This window comes from Antedon mediterranea, chromosome 1, assembly GCF_964355755.1.
Source record: "Antedon mediterranea chromosome 1, ecAntMedi1.1, whole genome shotgun sequence".
Lineage (NCBI taxonomy): Eukaryota > Metazoa > Echinodermata > Crinoidea > Comatulida > Antedonidae > Antedon > Antedon mediterranea.
In genome coordinates, this window is record NC_092670.1 from 19,605,691 (window position 1) to 19,625,526 (window position 19,836).

The following is a 19,836-nucleotide window of genomic DNA, read 5'->3' on the forward strand; positions in this document are numbered from 1 at the left end:
ATGTCGTGCTTCAGGGCCATAGTTTACTCAATGCAGTGAAGTAAAAAACTCTTGGCTGGGGGAGAGAAGGAAAACGGTCAGAGGCCGACAAAAGTCACATAATGTTTCACAACAATATTCTTGGGGAATCTTACGAATGATCTAATGTGGGATATGAATATTAATCAAGTAATAATCGATGGATGTGTCCAGGAAAAAGTTTCAAAATACAATGCAGTCTAATGCCAATCGTAGACTTTCTATAAAGTCTACTCTATAGGCTGTGATTCAGTATATTTGTGATAAACTACCCACAATTATCATTGCTTTTCTGCACACAGACGGAGCGCGTACATTTTCTCATAATACGGCATAGATGCGTCAACACATTTGTTCACATCTTCTGGGAGATCGGCTCGATCTGCTGGAGGAGGAGCCTTGTAAAAATTCTGAATTGCAAAAGCATCTTCATAATAACCACATAACTGGTTGCCTTTCATAAACAACTCAGAAAACTTCCATTTCTGTACAACACTATCTCCCGCATTCCAACTCAACAGTTCGTCTTTATACTGAATTTCTGTCCGCGTGCAAAACTTCTCAAGATCAATTCTGGAGTTTCCAAAAGATCATCGGAATCTATGATTACTGGGTTTGGTTCGATTTCAGATTTTACCAGATGCTCGTAGAGTTGAAAGCTTTCTCCGAAAAAAATACTTTTCTGGAATAAGATTTCCTTTGTTTTCCAATGGCAATACAGTAGAAAGTGCCTTTCCCGTTTTTTCTAGACATTTTTTCAAAGATGTGAAAACCTTTACGGGATTTCGGATTAAGAATGCATGGCGGTAGCCTTCTGGCAACATGTGCAGCTTCCATGCGATACTATGCGACATATCTTTGACAAACACAACTGTCTTGTCGGGATATTCGGCCTCCAGAATATTTTCTTTTATGAACTTGTATGTCGCCTTGTTTTTTTCCCAACCTGGATGAAAACCCAAGTCAATCTCACTTGATTTAGCCACAAATTTCTCTCCTTTCTTTTTCAAATGTTCTGGTCGTGGTAACATCTCTGGTCCAATGGTGTACGCGGACACGTATGGTTCATTTATGATCTGCACGTCGTCAAGGTTACTCATGCATTTTCCAAATGCAGTTGACACCGTACGAGGAATACACCAAAGAATAACACGAACTTGCTTGTCATCAGTCATGTTGTAGGCTATCTATAACATAGGAATATAACACAATGCAATTTGGTGCTGAAAAAACTGGTTCGAATCCAGTTTTTACTTGAAGCTTGTAGAGTTGGAAACTTTTTCCGAAACCGCAATTTTCTGGAATAATACTATTTTTGTTTGCCAACAAATATACCGTAGAAAGTGCCTTTCCTATTTTTTTCTAACGCTTTTTTCCAAGATGGGAAAACCTTTGGATCTGGAGGAATCGTCCAAGAAAACGTCGTGAGGGTTGGTTACTCATGCATTTTTCAAATGCAGTTGACGCCGTACGATCAGAGAAGAGTGAAATTACAATAACTAGATGGTACGCTCGCTTCGCTCGCGTACCATCTAGGTCGTGCCCACAGATGGTTCTCGAATATATAATAATTTCAGCGTTTAAAAAATGGCGATTTCAAATGTACGTACCGCAGGATAATAATACATGTCGTTTACAGGAACGAATAAATAGACACTGTGATTTATGTACTGAACTAAAATTAGCACCCTGGGAATTACTTCCGAAAGAGAAACTTGTCACAAAATGAGACCAATTGTTTAAGTCAAATTTAAACAAACTTAATTTGTGTTTTGTATGTAACATTAGGGTTGAGGGATAGGAAAGAGGATGGGTGCAAAGAGGAACAATTTTTAAATATATTCTTTATCCATGTAGTAACGAAATATAAAACAATCATACTTTACCTGTATTCATGCTCACCTGTAAGCAGATAAGGAAGTAGAATGGATAAGTTACAACTTTCAGACTATAATAAGAATGTTAATTTAAGATGACTATGTATAGTATAGTTGGGATAATTGCAAGGATCGTACGTATATTTTCTCGAGTACGATGATTTTGACTGAGTAATTTTCGCGTGATTATCGTGTCCCTGTCATTAAACATAAAAGCCAGTAAATTCTCTGGAGGAGTTTGATATTGACTGTGTAATTTGCGTTGCGATAAATAAACAAGTCATCTACTAGGACTCGAACTCGCGAAGATTAGTCACATCATCTCGAGACTACGTTTTACACGCCGCGCCACTTGCATGAAGAAATAAATTAACTAAACTATTTAAAATATACATACATAGCGCCCTAATTTTGTTATTATTTTGCCCTCTATAGATGCAACGAAAGTTTGTGATTGGTCAATACTCACGGTAGTAACCCTGTTACGCGGGGCGCGCTGAACATCCGGTGATTCGGCTCGAAGAAGATGAGTTAATATTTATTCGGCCTACCTAATAATATTATTATTGTTATTAATGTAGGCTTATTTATGGAAATTCTTCTGTTAATTTAAAAGACCTAGGCCTAAGTGAATATTTTATTGCCAAGGAATCATTAATATAAGTAAATTGTCTGTATATTCTTCTTCTTCGCAAGTTAAAGTAAGTAGGCAGGAATTAATACATACATAAGGCCTAGGATCGGTAACAAGATTTGAAATCCCCTCTGGAAATGATAAAATATCATTCCCTCGGGTATGTCAAATCTTTAATTTTACCTCTAAGCAGGCAGGCAAAATCTGTATACAGTAATATGATGGGGATAGATTCGATAAACATGATTCATTTATTATCTGCACATCATCAAGATAAACACAAGAATACAACACATTAAAGAATACAACACATTAAAGATAATCTTATAATTCAAATTTTAAACTTAATAATTTTAAATATTTAATTTTACGTATTTCTTTGTGGAGAGGTTCTCTACGTTTATTTTGTTACCTGGGTAATAATCCTGCCTCATTGGTTTACTTTTGTTCTGTTGTCATGTACTCTTGTTTACAATGGCGAAATAAATGATATGTGATAATGATTAATTTAATTTAACTGCTTTAAATTGCATTATGCTGCTGTTCAAATTTGTTTTGTAATGTTGAATTTAGGTGGTCTAGGCATAATGCCAATCATAATGTAGGCTTATAATAATGTCCGTACCATGTGATTAAAAATAATTTGTATTTAACACAAACGTATCATTGCTTTTCTGGACGCAGGCGTAGCGCGTACATTTTCTCGTAATACGGCATAGATGCGTCAACACATATTTTCACATCTTCTGGTATATCTTTTCGATCTGCTGCAGGAGGAGACTTGTAAAAATTCTGACTTGCAAAAGCATCTTCATAATAACCACATAACTGGTTTCCTTGCATCAACAAGTCCGAAGACTTCCATTTCTGTACAACACTATCTCCTGCATTCCAATTCAACAGTTCGTCTTTATACTGAATTCCTGTACGTTTACAAAACTCTCTCAAAATAATTTCTGGATTTTCCAAAAGATCATCGGAATCTATGATTACTGGGTTTGGTTCGATTCCATACTTTACCAGATGCTCGTAGAGTTGGAAGCTTTCTCCGAAACCGTAATTTTCTGGAATAATACTATTTTTGTTTGCCAACAAATATACAGTAGAAAGTGCCTTTCCTATTTTTTCTAACACTTTTTTCCAAGATGTGAAAACCTTTACGGGATTTCGGATCAAGAATGCATGGCGGTAGCCTTCTGGCAACATGTGCAGCTTCCATGCGATACCATGCGACATATCTTTGACAAACACAACTTTCTTGTCGGGATATTCGGCCTCCAGAATATTTTCTTTTATGAACTTGTATGTCGCCTTGTTTGTTTCCCAACCTGGATGAAAACCCAAGTCAATCTCACTTGATTTACCCACAAATTCCTCTGCTTCCTTTTTCAAATGTTCTGATGGTGAAAACATCTCTGGTCCAATGGCGTACGCGGACACGTATGGTTCATTTATGATCTGCACGTCGTCAAGGTTACTCATGCATTTTCCAAATGCAGTTGACACCGTACGAGGAATACACCAAAGAATAACACGAACTTGCTTGTCATCAGCCATGTTGTAGGCTATCTATAACATAGTAAAAATAATGCAGTTAGTCTATTACTACAGCTCTTTATGATTGGTGAAAAGTATTAAAATAATAATAATAATAATAATAATAATAATAATAATAATAATAATAATAATACACAATACATTTTTTAAAACATTTGTTTTTACCTGTATTCTGTGCTCAATTTTTAAGTAGATATCTTGAATAAAAGCAATAAAGTGAATAAGTTTCACCTTAGCTACTCTCTTGTAGCTAAATGGCTTAGCTAATGTGTAGACCTAGTATTTGGGATATATTGACTTATACAATAGTATGTCCATAGGCTTGCAACAAAGTCCAACATATCTGAATGGACCAATAGACAGGTAATCAGGCCAATTACCTTGGTCCAGTGATAAATAAAAGAAAGCAGCCGTGATTTTTGTTGTTGATGATAATTACATTAATTACATTTTAACGAGATAATTTTCATACAATAAATATTTGTGCCTTAAAATAACAAATAAAGTAATTTTTTTACATTTAGTAGTATTTGTAAACTTTTATACAACGTGAACAAATAAGAATATTTATTTATTTTTTCCCAGCATGCATGATTAGGCAACGCCCACATCGCATATAACCAAAGAACTTATAACACAAGAATCTCCTGTTCGTCCGAAGCGCGTAACAATTTCGAAAGGCATTGTGGGATAGAATAGAGCTAATGGGTGGCGCCATTGTGAGCCATGGAGAAGGGCGCCCGCATCAAATTAGAAAGTCAAAATCATAGAGGGGGTATGCTAATACTATAGGGGGATAGAGTAATTGACTGAGCCCTCTATTGGAGTAGTGCGCCCTTAACAAATTAGAAAGTCAAAATCATAACTCTTGTTCCTTTCTCAGTCAGCAATGTCGAGCGATGTGTGTCAGAATCATATAAATCAGAGTGGTCAAATAATATAATGCAAAAAACCTCATTAAATTTATACTCAAAATTGAAACCTTTCCCTAATTTAAAAATATTTACTTGATAAAACACATTTTTATGAGACAAGTCTGAAATTTAAATTAAGATCTAACACTCTACCTTAGATTGTAAAACTTATAAATGGTCCAATGATGTGTCCGGTCTTTGTACTGTGTGTGGGAATGGTGAAATTGAAGACATTAAACGTTTTTTATTAAACTGTTAAGCATTTGATAATATTAGAATGAAAGAATTATCCATTCTACAAAATAACCCTGTGCTCTGTAATGATTATGACACATGTAATCGTTACACAACAGCAAGTGCTGATGCATTAGGCGCAGGAGCCACGGATAGCGTTACGAAGTATAGTGTTTTACAAGAACTATATTAAAAGAATTGAATGTATGGAGAATGAAAACAAAAGTTAAACGTTATATATAAAACATCACTTAGATGATATCTATCAGATATATCATTTTCTAAACATTGTTTCATTAGTTATATCACGGAAAAATAAGTTAGTTATACATAAGTAAGTTATTTCTCCATGAAAGTTTCTCCATTGTTATATTCACATATATTTATATTTGGTTTTACCATGGAGGTTTTTATACCTCCATGGTTTAACAGAGAGCGAAACCCCCTAGTGGTTTCAGCATGCTTGGATTTAGAATACGTAAATCGTGTTATCGTTACTCTTAATTTAATCAATCTCCCAGCCAGTGTTTAGGCCCACAATATTTATGTATAGATCATAGTTTTAAAAATGCGGCATAATATTATTTCTCTGTTTATAGTAGTCCCTTTGCACTAAAAGAATGAAACGAAACAGCGCTCTTTTTCGGATTCTGTTCTTTATCTTATGTCCTAATAAAGTATTTTGTAAAAGTTTTACCTTTAATTTGTAATCAACTTTAATTAAAATTGTTAACTCTGTTATACAATAACGTTCTATAGACCCAGGCCGATAATCGTCCTTTCAGTGTGAATAATGTACGCCTAAAGAAGTAATGCCTGCAGGAACCAGTCAATGTAAGCCTAGGTATTTTTGAAGTTATCAAATAAGTTGAAAGTCCGTCTATCTTAAACCGAGGCTAAATAGATAAATCTGTAAATTATAAACCATGGAGATATCGATGTATATTATTAGGCCTCTATAACCTGAGACAACAATATTGTTATAACTTTGTTTTCTTCTTTCGTATTCGTGACGTGCCGGTATATAGGCCTACGTCAATGCTTTCTGATTTACTCCATCTCACATTGAGGCAATACCCTTCCTCTAAAGCATTTTTTCTCAAAAATTGGTAAAAATATTGTTGGTACGTTTCAACATTTTTCGAATTGTTTTAAGCATTATTCTAAAACCCTCGTTATATTACTATCATAGGCATTATATGTCGTGCTTCAGGGCCATACTTAGCTCAATGCAGGGAAGTGAAAAACTATTGCCTAGGGAGAGAAGGAAAACGGCTAAAGGAGGTGATCAGAGGCCGACAAAAGTCATTAAAACAATATTTAAAAAAACACAAAACAAAATAAAACAAAATATTAAAACGTTTCACAACAATATTCTTGCGGAATCTTATGAATTATCTAATGATTGGATATGAATATTAATCTAGTAATAATCGATAGATGTGTCTAGTAAAAAGTGTCAAAATACAATGCAGTCCAATGCCAATCGTAGGCTTATTATAAAGTCTACTCTATAGGCTGTGATTCAGTATATTTTTGATATACTGTAACTATACCCACAGTTACTATTGCTTTTGTGCACGCAGGCGTAGCTCGTACATTCTCTCGTAATACGGCATAGATGCGTCAACACATATTTTCACATCTTCTGGGAGATCGGCTCGATCTGCTGGAGGAGGAGCCTTGTAAAAATTCTGACTTGCAAAAGCATCTTCATAATAACCACATAATTGGTTGCCTTTCATAAACAATTCTGAAAACTTCCACTTCTGTACAACACTATCGCCTGCATTCCAACTCAACAGTTCGTCTTTATACTGAATTCCTGTACGGTTGCAAAACTCTCTCAAAATAATTTCTGGATTTTCCAAAAGATCATCGGTATCTATGATTACTGGGTTTGGTTCAATTCCAGACTTTACCAGATGCTCGTAGAGTTGAAAAGTTTCTCCGAAAAAATACTTTTCTGGAATAATATTTCCTTTGTTTTCCAATGGCAATACAGTAGAAAGTGCCTTTCCCGTTTTTTCTAGCAATTTTTTCCAAGATGTGAAAACCTTTACGGGATTTCGAATCAAGAATGCATGACGGTATCCTTCCGGTAACATGTGCAGCTTCCATGCGATACCGTATGACATATCTTTGACAAACACAACTCTCTTGTCGGAATATTCGGCCTCCAAAAGTTTCTCTTTTGTGAACTTGTATGTCGCCATGTTTGCATCCCAACCAGCGTCATGTTTCAAGACAATCCCATTTGTTTTAGCTATAAATTTCTCTTGAAAGTCTTTTTCAAAACTTGCTGATGGCTGCTTCATCTCTGGTCCAATCAAGAACGCGGACACGTATGGTTCATTTATGATCTGCACGTCGTCAAGGTTACTCATACATTTTTCAAATGCAGTTGACACCGTACGAGGAATACACCAAAGAATAACACGAACTTGCTTGTCATCAGACATGTTGTAGGCCTATCTATAACATAGGAATATAACACAGTGCAATTTGGTGCTGAAAAAACTTACATAAGAAATAAAACATGATATGCCTATATTATAAAAAACAATATGTTTTACCTGTATTCTTTGCTCAATTTGTAAGTATAGATATCTTAAATAAAAGCAAGAAAATACACTTTAATATGGCTACTTCCTTGAAGTTTAAGATACAGTAATTAGCCTTTTGTGAAGATAGGCCTATGTATTGGCTTCCATATAAAAGTAATAACAAAGTCCAATATATTTCAATGGACTCAAGACCCAATAGATAGGTAATCAGGGCAATTACCTTGGTCAATGATAAATAACAGATAACAGCCGTGATATTTTTTTGTTATAGATGATCTTTATTTTATCATCACCATCGTCTGAGTATTTTCATGTTTGTTTTTAATATATTGATTGGTATAAAGAATATAATTTTAAACTAGAGGGTACTCCGAGAGTACAAACCTCCGCGCGCCTGTTGTAAAATTCCCCTACATAAAATGTCCCCCGAAAATATATATATTTTTTACATTTTTTATATTAGGTCTAAGTGTAAATAGGCTAACTGCACATTACAAAGTTGTGGATGAGAGTTTGTTGTAATGGTTATGTATCCAGCCTCTCACAGTTGAGATCTGTGGTTCAAGTCCCACTGTGGTTTTGTTTTTATTATTAGGCCTATAATTTGTTTTTGTTTTTTGTGGACATTGATCTTTGACCGCGACCCTTCAAAATTTAACCACAATTATATGATGAGTCATTGATCATTGTGGCTAAGTTTGGTGAGAATTGGATAAAAATTGTGGTCTCTAGGCAGTAAAATAGTTTTTTGTTAGTTGTGACCTTGACCTATGACCTTTTCCCCTCAAATTTGAACTCGTCCGAGCTTTTTAGGCATAGATCACTGTGGCCAAATTTGGTGAGAATCAAATAAAAACTGTGGCCTCCAGGCTGTTCACAGACACACACACAAACCGCACCAATCAACATACTTGGTCAATTTTCAATTTGGCCAATTAACAAACAGACACACGTGATCGATTACATATACCACTTTGGCGGAGGTAAATTAATAATAATACACACTAAATTTAGGCCTATTCTGTGCTCAATTTTAAGTAGATATCTTGAATAAAAGCAAGAACGTAAAATAAGTTTCAACTTCTCAGCTACGCCCTGGTAAGTTTAAGATAATGTGTATAGGCCTATTATTTGGGATTATATTGACATCCATAAACATTTAGTATGTAATGACAAAGTCCAATATATTTGAATGAACTCGAGACCCAATAGAGGGCAATTACCTTGGTCCAGTGATAAATAACAGATAACAGCCGTGATTTGTTGTTGTTGACGATACACTTTATTTGAATTTTTGAAACGATAAACACAAGAATACATCACATTAAAGAGAACTTATAATTCAAATTTTTAACTTTCAAAATAACTTTACCCATTTTAATTATTTCGTTGTGGAGAGGTTCTCTACGGTTATTTTGTTACCTGGGTAATAATCCTGCCTTATTGGTTTACTTTTTTGCTGTTTTCATGGACATTTTTGTTTACAATGGCGAAATAAATGATATGTGATGATTAATAATTTAATTAATCTATAACTGTTTTAAATTAAATTATACTGCAGGTCAAATTTGATTTTTATTTTGTAATGTTGAATTTACATTAAGTCTAGGCCTCATGTTAATCATAATGTAGGCTAGTATTATAATGTCTGCAGGCTGAAATTTCTGATTCAGTATACTTTGTATAACTATTTGACGCACACAAACTTATCATTGTTTTTCTGCACGCATGCGTAGCGCGTACATTTTCTTGTAATACGGCACGGATGCGACAACACATATTTTCACATCTTCTGGTAAATCTGTTGGATCTGCTGGAGGAGGAGACTTGTAAAAATTCTGACTTGCAAAAGCATCTTCATAATAACCACATAATTGGTTTCCCTTCATGAAGTATTCTGAAGACTTCCATTTCTGTACAACACTATCTCCTGCATTCCAACTCAACAGATCGTCTTTATATTGAATTCCTGTCCGCTTGCAGAACTCTCCCAAGATAAATTCTGGATTTTCCAAAAGATCATCGGAATCTATGATTACTGGCCTTGGTTCGATTCCAGTTTTTACAAGATGTTCGTAGAGTTGGAAACTTTCTCCAAAAAAATACTTTTCGGGAATAACATTGTTTTTGTTTTCCAATGAAAGTACAGTAGAATATGCCTTTCCCATTTTTTCTAACACTTTTTTCAAAGATATGAAAACCTTTACGGGATTTCGAATCAAGAATGCATGGCGGTAGCCTTCCGGTAACATGTGCAGCTTCCATGCGATACCATATATGCGACATATCCTTGACAAACACAACTTTCTTGCCTGGATATTTAGCTTCCAGAATATTTTCTTTTATGAATTTGTATGTTGCCTTGTTTGTATCCCAACCAGCGTCAAATCCCAAGTCAACCTTATTTGTTTTAGCTATCCTTTTCTCTAGGTCTTCTTCCAAATTTGCTGATTGCTGGAACATCTCTGGTCCAAAAGTGTACGCAGACACGTATGGTTCATTTATGATCTGCACGTTATCGAGGTTACCCATGCTTTTTGCAAATGCAGTTGACACCGTACGAGGAATACACCAAAGAATAACACGAACTTGCTTGTCATCAGCCATGTTGTAGGCCTATCTATAACATAGGAATATAACACAGTGCAATTTGGTGCTGAAAAAACTTACATAAGAAATAATACATGATATGCCTATATTATAAAAAACAATATGTTTTACCTGTATTCTTTGCTCAATTTGTAAGTATAGATATCTTAAATAAAAGCAAGAAAATACACTTTAATATGGCTACCTCCTTGAAGTTTAAGATATAGTAATTAGCCTTTTGTGAAGATAGGCCTATGTATTGGCTTCCATATAAAAGTAATAACAAAGTCCAATATATTTCAATGGACTCAAGACCCAATAGATAGGTAATCAGGGAAATTACCTTGGTCAATGATAAATAACAGATAACAGCCGTGATATTTTTTTGTTATAGATGATCTTTATTTTATCATCACCATCGTCTGAGTATTTTCATGTCTGTTTTTAATATATTGATTGGTATAAAGAATATAATTTTAAACTAGAGGGTACTCCGAGAGTACAAACCTCCGCGCGCCTATTGTAAAATTCCCCTACATAAAATGTCCCCCGAAAATATATATATTTTTTACATTTTTTATATTAGGTCTAAGTGTAAATAGGCTAACTGCACATTACAAAGTTGTGGATGAGAGTTTGTTATGGTTATGTATCCAGCCTCTCACAGTTGAGATCTGTGGTTCAAGTCCCACTGTGGTTTTGTTTTTATTATTAGGCCTATAATTTTGTTTTTGTTTTTTGTGGACATTGATCTTTGACCGTGACCCTTCAAAATTTAACCACAATTATATGATGAGTCATTGATCATTGTGGCTAAGTTTGGTGAGAATTGGATAAAAATTGTGGTCTCTAGGCAGTAAAATAGTTTTTTGTTAGTTGTGACCTTGACCTATGACCTTTTCCCCTCAAATTCGAACTCGTCCGAGCTTTTTAGGCATAGATCACTGTGGCCAAATTTGGTGAGAATCAAATAAAAACTGTGGCCTCCAGGCTGTTTACAGACACACACACAAACACGCACACATACAAACCGCACCAATCAACATACTTGGCCAATTTTCAATTTGGCCAATTAACAAACAGACACACGTGATCGATTACATATACCACTTTGGCGGAGGTAAATTATAATAATACACACTAAATTTAGGCCTATTCTGTGCTCAATTTTAAGTAGATATCTTGAATAAAAGCAAGAACGTAAAATAAGTTTCAACTTCTCAGCTACGCCCTGGTAAGTTTAAGATAATGTGTATAGGCCTATTATTTGGGATTATATTGACATCCATAAACATTTAGTATGTAATGACAAAGTCCAATATATTTGAATGAACTCGAGACCCAATAGAGGGCAATTACCTTGGTCCAGTGATAAATAACAGATAACAGCCGTGATTTGTTGTTGTTGACGATACACTTTATTTGAATTTTTGAAACGATAAACACAAGAATACATCACATTAAAGAGAAGTGACTTATAATTCAAATGTTTAACTTTCAAAATAACTTTACCCATTTTAATTATTTCGTTGTGGAGAGGTTCTCTACGGTTATTTTGTTACCTGGGTAATAATCCTGCCTTATTGGTTTACTTTTTTGCTGTTTTCATGGACATTTTTGTTTACGTACAATGGCGAAATAAATGATATGTGATGATTAATAATTTAATTAATCTATAACTGTTTTAAATTAAATTATACTGCAGGTCAAATTTGATTTTTATTTTGTGATGTTGAATTTACATTAAGTCTAGGCCTCATGTTAATCATAATGTAGGCTAGTATTATAATGTCTGCAGGCTGAAATTTCTGATTCAGTATACTTTGTATAACTATTTGACGCACACAAACTTATCATTGTTTTTCTGCACGCATGCGTAGCGCGTACATTTTCTTGTAATACGGCACGGATGCGGCAACACATATTTTCACATCTTCTGGTAAATCTGTTTGATCTGCTGGAGGAGGAGACTTGTAAAAATTCTGACTTGCAAAAGCATCTTCATAATAACCACATAATTGGTTTCCCTTCATGAAGTATTCTGAAGACTTCCATTTCTGTACAACACTATCTCCTGCATTCCAACTCAACAGATCGTCTTTATACTGAATTCCTGTCCGCTTGCAGAACTCTCCCAAGGTAAATTCTGGATTTTCCAAAAGATCATCGGAATCTATGATTACTGGCTTTGGTTCGATTCCAGTTTTTACAAGATGTTCGTAGAGTTGGAAACTTTCTCCAAAAAAATACTTTTCGGGAATAACATTGTTTTTGTTTTCCAATGGAAGTACAGTAGAATATGCCTTTCCCATTTTTTCTAACACTTTTTTCAAAGATATGAAAACCTTTACGGGATTTCGAATCAAGAATGCATGACGATAGCCTTCTGGCAACATGTGCAGCTTCCATGCGATACCATGCGACATATCCTTGACAAACACAACTTTCTTGCCTGGATATCTAGCTTCCAGAATATTTTCTTTTATGAATTTGTATGTTGCCTTGTTTGTATCCCAACCAGCGTCAAATCCCAAGTCAACCTTATTTGTTTTAGCTATCCTTTTCTCTAGGTCTTCTTCCACATTTGCTGATTGCTGGAACATCTCTGGTCCAATGGTGTACGCGGACACGTATGGTTCATTTATGATCTGCACGTCGTCAAGGTTACTCATACATTTTTCAAAGGCAGTTGACACCGTACGAGGAATACACCAAAGAATAACACGAACGAACGAGAGGGCGCTCTGGTCAGGAAACCAAGGTGACAGGCCAAACTAAGCTCTGAGTAAAATAGTTATTTTTACACCATATTTCACTGTAAAACGAGGACTAAGTAAGTAATCCTGATTTACATAAGGATTCTGAACAAAAAGAAGTTTGTCGTTTGGTATATTACGATAATATACTCAAGTTTAACGTGTAAAATCCAACGTAGCTTAATGGCTACATATCAACCGAAATCTCCCGCCGCTTCTACAGAGTCAGCGGGGGCTACGAGCAACCGAGTAAACAAAGCCGGTATGCAAACAACGCAACAACAAGGAGGTGTGAAGCCGGTGTTTTTAAAAGCAGACCAAATTCCAACCGATAAATCGTTCTTTAGAGATGAAGATCTATGCATTACATTAACAAAAATTATACCCGCCGATCACATCGTAGGTGTTCAGAAAATCCGGAATCTCTGGAGAATCTATGTCAATGATAGGAAAGACAGAGTGCAACTAATAACGAACGGTATTAACATAAGAAATTGTAATGTCACAGTGTTCGACATTAATCCATATCTTGCATATAACAAAACGGACAGTACGAGAATCCTCATTAAAGATATTCCGTTGTCTGTAGCGGACTCCGAGATAGCAAACCGGTTAAAAGCATTGGGTTGCAAACCAGTAAGTGATATAATGAGGCAAAAAATCAGAGTCAACGGACAACTGACAAGTTGGCTTAATGGTGATAGGGCTGTCTTTGTTGAAAAAATGTCATCCCCCATACCCAGGCAAATCGTTCTAAATGGTTTCAAAGCTCGTGTGTTTCACGAAGGACAAGAGATCAAATGTAACAAATGCTTGAAAAATGGACACGAAGCTTATCAATGTAAGGCTAATAGAGTATGCTTTAAATGTCACCAAGAAGGTCATACTATGAGCACTTGCAACAATGAAATAGGCCAACAGCAAATATCAGCCAACTCAATGGGATCAACAGGGGCATATATTAACCGTATGTGGGAATCATTTGTGCACACTCCAATACCAAAACAAATAACAGATAAAGACTTAAAGATAACAGATAAAGATAAATCACATGATAATGCAAACCCAAATTCAGACACAGAAGTAGATATTGATGAAGTGTTCAGCTCACAAGATACTGCAGATGACAGCAGCGGAAGTGAATCTGATGAAGAACAAGAACATGTAAAAGACAAAGATATAATAATTTTGGACAGTGAGGAAAAGACCATTAGTGAAGCAAGTGAAAGCAAAGAACAGAAGAAGGTAACAGATTTTTTTGTTTCTTCCACTCAAAACTCAAAAAGTAACAATGAAAGGAAAGGGGCTACCACTGATGAAAGTAGAACTGAAAAAGATTTAAAGGAAACATCACCAGAAAATCCACCACAGAAAACCAAAAAAAAAATCAACCTAAGGAAAAGGGTTACAAGGAAGTAAGTTGCAGAACTACTGTATCATACTGTGCAATATGACTTCAAATGTTTATTATTACAATTTAGTTTTTTTATTTAAGATAAATTGTAAAGTTTATAAAATGTTGTTATATTTAATAATCATATGACACCAAACATACACCTTTTATCATTAAATGTTAGAGGATTTAGAGAAAAACAAAAACAAATTAGTATTTTTAAATGGGTCAAAGACAACAAAGCAGATATCATCTTCATTCAAGAATCACATTTGACAAATGATAAAACCCAGTCACTGAATGATATATGGCAAGGTGATTCCTACCACTGCTTTGGCTCATCACACAGTAGAGGAACATCCACATTTATTGCTAGTAAAATTCAACACAGGGTAACAAAACAATACAAAGATATTAATGGTAGATTTTTACTTCTAAGAGTTGAAATAGATGACAACTATTTCATTCTTGTCAATTCATATGCCCCAAATTATGTAAAAGATCGATGTTCTTACTTCAGGACTTTACATAAAACAATTAGTGACTTCAAAGAAAGCAAAAATGATAAAATAATTATAGGTGGTGACATGAATTGTGCTCTAGACAGAAAATTTGACCAAAAAGGTAGTGTCGATAGAGTAGATAATTCTGTTTTTACAATAACACATTTTATGAAAAATCTGAATCTTAATGACATCTGGAGAAAAAATAACCCGGATACATGTCAATTCACATGGCGAAGGAAATCCACCCAAACATACAGAAGGTTGGACTATTTTTTTATATCTAACGACTTATGTGAATATGTTAACACATGTGATATCAGGCCGTCAATCATGTCTGATCACCAAGCCATATCCTTAAAAATAAGTTTAACTAATGAAGAAAGAGGCCCAGGATTATGGAAAATGAACAATTCTCACTTAGATAATGAAGATTATATAAACAACATCAAAAACATAATAGAAAGAGCTAGATTAGAAGAACTTAACCCAAAGGATAAATGGGAAATGATTAAAGTAAAAATAAAGGAATTCTCCATAAAATATGGGAAAATGAAAAATAAAAATAAATGCAAAAGAAAAGAAATACTTCAACAGGAAATTGCTATCATTAATGATTTAATTATGAAAAAGGATAATACTGATAATAATATCCAGTATGAAACAGAATTAGATCAAAAAAAGAATGAACTTGAGCAAATTTACCTATTGGAAGCTAAAGGCGCTCAAATTAGGTCAAGAGTAAAGTGGATAGAAGATGGCGAACGAAACACTAAATACTTTCTTGGTTTAGAGAAAAATAATAGTAATAAAAAACATATTAAAAAATTAAAAAAACAGGACGGATCCATTATATCAAATTCCACAGAGATATTGAAGGAAGAGGTTAATTTCTTCAAAAAAATATATGCAAAACAAGATGTTCCTTACAAATCAATTGATAAGTACCTATCTCATGTTAATTTAACTAAACTCACAGAGGCAGAACAAGAGATGTGTGAGGGTCATCTCTCTCTCTTCGAATGTGAGCAAGCAATAAAGAAAATGAAAAAAAATAAAGCTCCAGGCAGTGACGGTTTAACAGTTGAGTTTTATCAACTCTTCTGGTACCTTATCTGTGACCTTGTTTGTGATGCACTAAATTATGGTTTTGCCACACAAGAAATGTCTGTGTCACAAAGAAGGGGAATAATCAACCTTATTTACAAAAAAGGTGATCACAAAGATTTAAATAACTGGCGCCCTATCACATTACTCAATATTGACTACAAAATAGCTTCTTTTGTTCTTACAACAAGATTACATCGAGTTGCAAAGTATATAATAAACAATGACCAAAAAGGGTATGTAAAAGGTCGCTTTGGTGGTGACAATATAAGACTAATAGAGGACATAATTACTTACATGGAAAATGAACAGCTTGAAGGTATACTTATAAGTTTAGATTTCCAAAAAGCATTTGACAGTGTCAATAGATCATTTTTAATAGAAGCCTTAAATAAATTCAATTTTGGTATTTCATTTGTGAACTGGGTAAAAGCACTGTATAACAATACAAATTGTATATTCACAAATAATGGTTGGCAATCAGAAAGTTTTGCAATGCACCAAGGTATTAGACAAGGATGTCCCTTGTCTGCTCTATTGTTTATTTTAGTAGCTGAAGTCCTAGCTACAAAAATAAGAGCATGCGATATGGTCAAAGGCCTGATTGTTCCTGCAGGCAATGGTATATTTAAAGATATTAAGATTGCACAGCTAGCAGATGACACTGTGCTTTTTCTAAAGGATATAAATAGTATAGATAACAGCATAAGTATTATTGAAAAGTTTGGAGAGGTTTCTGGATTAAAATTAAATAAGAATAAAACAAATGCTTTTTGGCTTGGCAGTTTAAGAGACTGCAAGGACACACATGGTAACATTTCTTGGACATCCACACCAATTCGGATATTAGGTATCTATGTTGGACATGATAAGGAATATTGTTATCAAAAGAACTGGAAAGAAAAAATAGACGCATTAGAAAATACCCTAAAAACATGGGAGAAAAGACACCTCACTTTTTTTGGAAGAATTACTATTGTAAAAACATTAGCGCTCTCAAAAATTATATACAATTCCTGCATTTTGCTAGTACCAGAAAAAGTAATAAAAGAGGTGGATAAATTAATTTTTAAATTCATTTGGGAAACTAAGAAAGAGAAAATAAAAAGAAAAACCATGTGTGCCAATTACAGTCAAGGTGGTCTAAAAATGGTAGAATTCAGATCTCAGGTAATATCTTTCCAAGTTAAATGGTACAGGAGACTGTATGAAAACGATGATGCCAAATGGAAATATTTACCTACATTTTATATAGAAAAGATAGGCCCAAAATCATTAACCTCAAATTTATCAAAAGTTCCGTGTAATATATCCGTACCACCATTTTACCTCTCAGTTATTAAGTCTATAGCAGTAGCTAATGCTTGTAATAATAGATTAAATAAGGAACCAATAAGCTATGATGACATTATTAATCAATCATTATGGGGTAATGAGTTTATATGTATTAAAAAGAAGCCGTTATATAACTGTAACTGGATTAGTTCAGGGTTTTTAAAAATATATGATGTAATAAATAATAATGTGTTTAAGCCTGCGATAGAGATAAAAAGAAGGTTAAGATGTACACAAAATTGGATCAGTGAATATTCATGTATATTGAAAGCCATTCCAAAAGAATGGAAATGTATTTTAAAATCAACACATGACATTAATGTAAATGATATACCTATTACAAACAATAAGGTCTTAAATATGACGTCTAGACAATTATATAGATTCATAATAGATGCTCAATATATTACACCTACGGCACAGGTTAAGTGGGAATCCATATTTGGTAATATGCCATGGACAAAAATATGGGTTAAGAAAGTTTCTGGTCTTAAAGAAAAAAAACTGGCACATTTTAATTTTAAATTGTTGCACAGAATATTGCCAACAAATGAAAGATTACATAGGTGGAGACTTGTAAATTCCCCATGTTGTGACACATGCAATGTTATTGAGAATGATAAACATATGTTAGTAGAGTGCATAACAGTAAAATGTTTATGGAGAGAGATAAACGAAATAATTAGAGCAGTAAGCATACATATTCCTGTTTTTTCTTTCAAAAGACTTTTATTTGAAACTGACAATAATTACGTAAATAAATTATACACTTTAGGAGCATTTTGTATTTATAAAGTAAAGATATTAAGTTTATTGGAAAAAGAAAAAAAAATCAATCTCCTACAAATGTTTAAATCTGAAAAAAAGATAAGAAATATGTAAATCTGCAGGTATACTGTATATGCTCAACCAGATTAAGGAAGAAAATATGTAAATGAGATACCATGAATGATGAATCTATTATGTTTTTTTTTTTTTTTTTTTTTTTTTTTTTTTTTTTTTTTCTACTATACTGTATATTTTGTAAATATGTATACCTTGATGATTTGAAAAAAAAAAGACAAAATGTGAAAAGCTTTTTATAGATTGATGATAAAAAAAAATGATGAAGGATAAGAAGGTTTAGGTTTAAGTGGTGAAGTGTTTTCATCAAAGCTTTCATATTATAGGTATATACCGTATATATGTAATTTGCACATTCTTACTGCATGTGGAATTTTGAAATGATAAAATGGTTAAAAAGAAAAAAAAAAATGTCAAATTTTTTTAATGGATCATTAAACACAAATGTTGTTAAATGATAATGTATGTATAAAAAAATAATAGAATAAATAATAAGTAAAAAAAAATAATTGAATGAACCCACATAGGAAAAAAAAAGTTAAATGAAACTTTGATGGGTTATACTGTAGATGCAAAAAAGGATAATCTGTTGGAAATAAATTTTGTAAACATTTAAAGATAAAAAAAAATCAATGTTAAAGGATGAGGAAAATATAATGTTAACAGTAAAAAGTTAGTAAGTAATTAGTATAACCGAGAATATGCATTGTTTAAATGAAAATATGTTTGCATAGATAAACCCAAAGAAAAATAAAATGGGACAAACCCATGGGATGGATTTATTAAACATAAACGTATTATAATTGTATGAAATAAATATGCATGTAGATGAAAAAAAACCAAAAACAACTATGTAAGAAAAAATAAGCTTTGTTAATGAAAATGTGTTATAGATAATATGTATAAAAAGAGGAAACTATGTAATCAATGTGGTTAAATGATAATGTATGTATAAACAAAATAATATATGGAAATAGTTTTTTTTTTTTTTTTAAAGAAAATAAGTAAAAAAAAAAAAGTGGAATGAATCCACATAAGAGAAGAAAGTAAAAAAGTTAAATGAAAATTTAAGAAGTTATAGATGCAAAAAAGGATCTGCTGGTTTTGTAAACATTAAAGAACAAAAATATTAATATTAATGTTAAAGGATGAGAACAATATTATGTTAACAGTAAACATTTAGTAAGTAATGAGTATAACAGAGAATATGCATTGTTAAATGAAAATGTGGTAGATGAAAAAAATCAAAAACAACTATGTAAGAAAAAAAATAAGCTTGTTAATGAAAATGTGTTACAGATAATATGTTTAAAAAGAGGAAGCTATGTAATCAATGTGATAATATGTAAACAAATGAATAAAACTCTTTAAATAAGTATATGTATACAGATGATTAAACAAACATTGTAAATATAATGATATGTATAGTGTATAGTGAAAAATATATGTAAAGAGAACAGTGGTATGGAAATAAAAGTGGGATGAACCCACATAAGATAAAAAAAAAAA

General features: G+C 33.3%; 2 protein-coding genes and 2 pseudogenes across 2 annotated transcripts; all 4 read right to left on the reverse strand.

Moving 5' to 3' along the window:
• Nucleotides 1-299: 299 nt before the first annotated feature.
• On the reverse strand, nt 300-1,193 carry LOC140042700 (uncharacterized; annotated as a pseudogene).
• A 1,999-nt stretch (nt 1,194-3,192) lies between these two features.
• LOC140042717 (uncharacterized) lies at nt 3,193-4,086 on the reverse strand. The gene has a single exon (XM_072087718.1). The coding sequence runs from the start codon at nt 4,084-4,086 to the stop codon at nt 3,193-3,195; it is 894 nt and encodes a 297-aa protein (XP_071943819.1).
• Nucleotides 4,087-6,799: 2,713 nt separating this feature from the next.
• Nucleotides 6,800-7,696, reverse strand: LOC140042733 (uncharacterized). Its single transcript, XM_072087719.1, has one exon. It carries the CDS (start codon nt 7,694-7,696, stop codon nt 6,800-6,802), a length of 897 nt encoding a protein of 298 aa, XP_071943820.1.
• Nucleotides 7,697-9,510: 1,814 nt separating this feature from the next.
• LOC140042749 (uncharacterized) lies at nt 9,511-13,199 on the reverse strand (annotated as a pseudogene).
• Nucleotides 13,200-19,836: the final 6,637 nt, after the last annotated feature.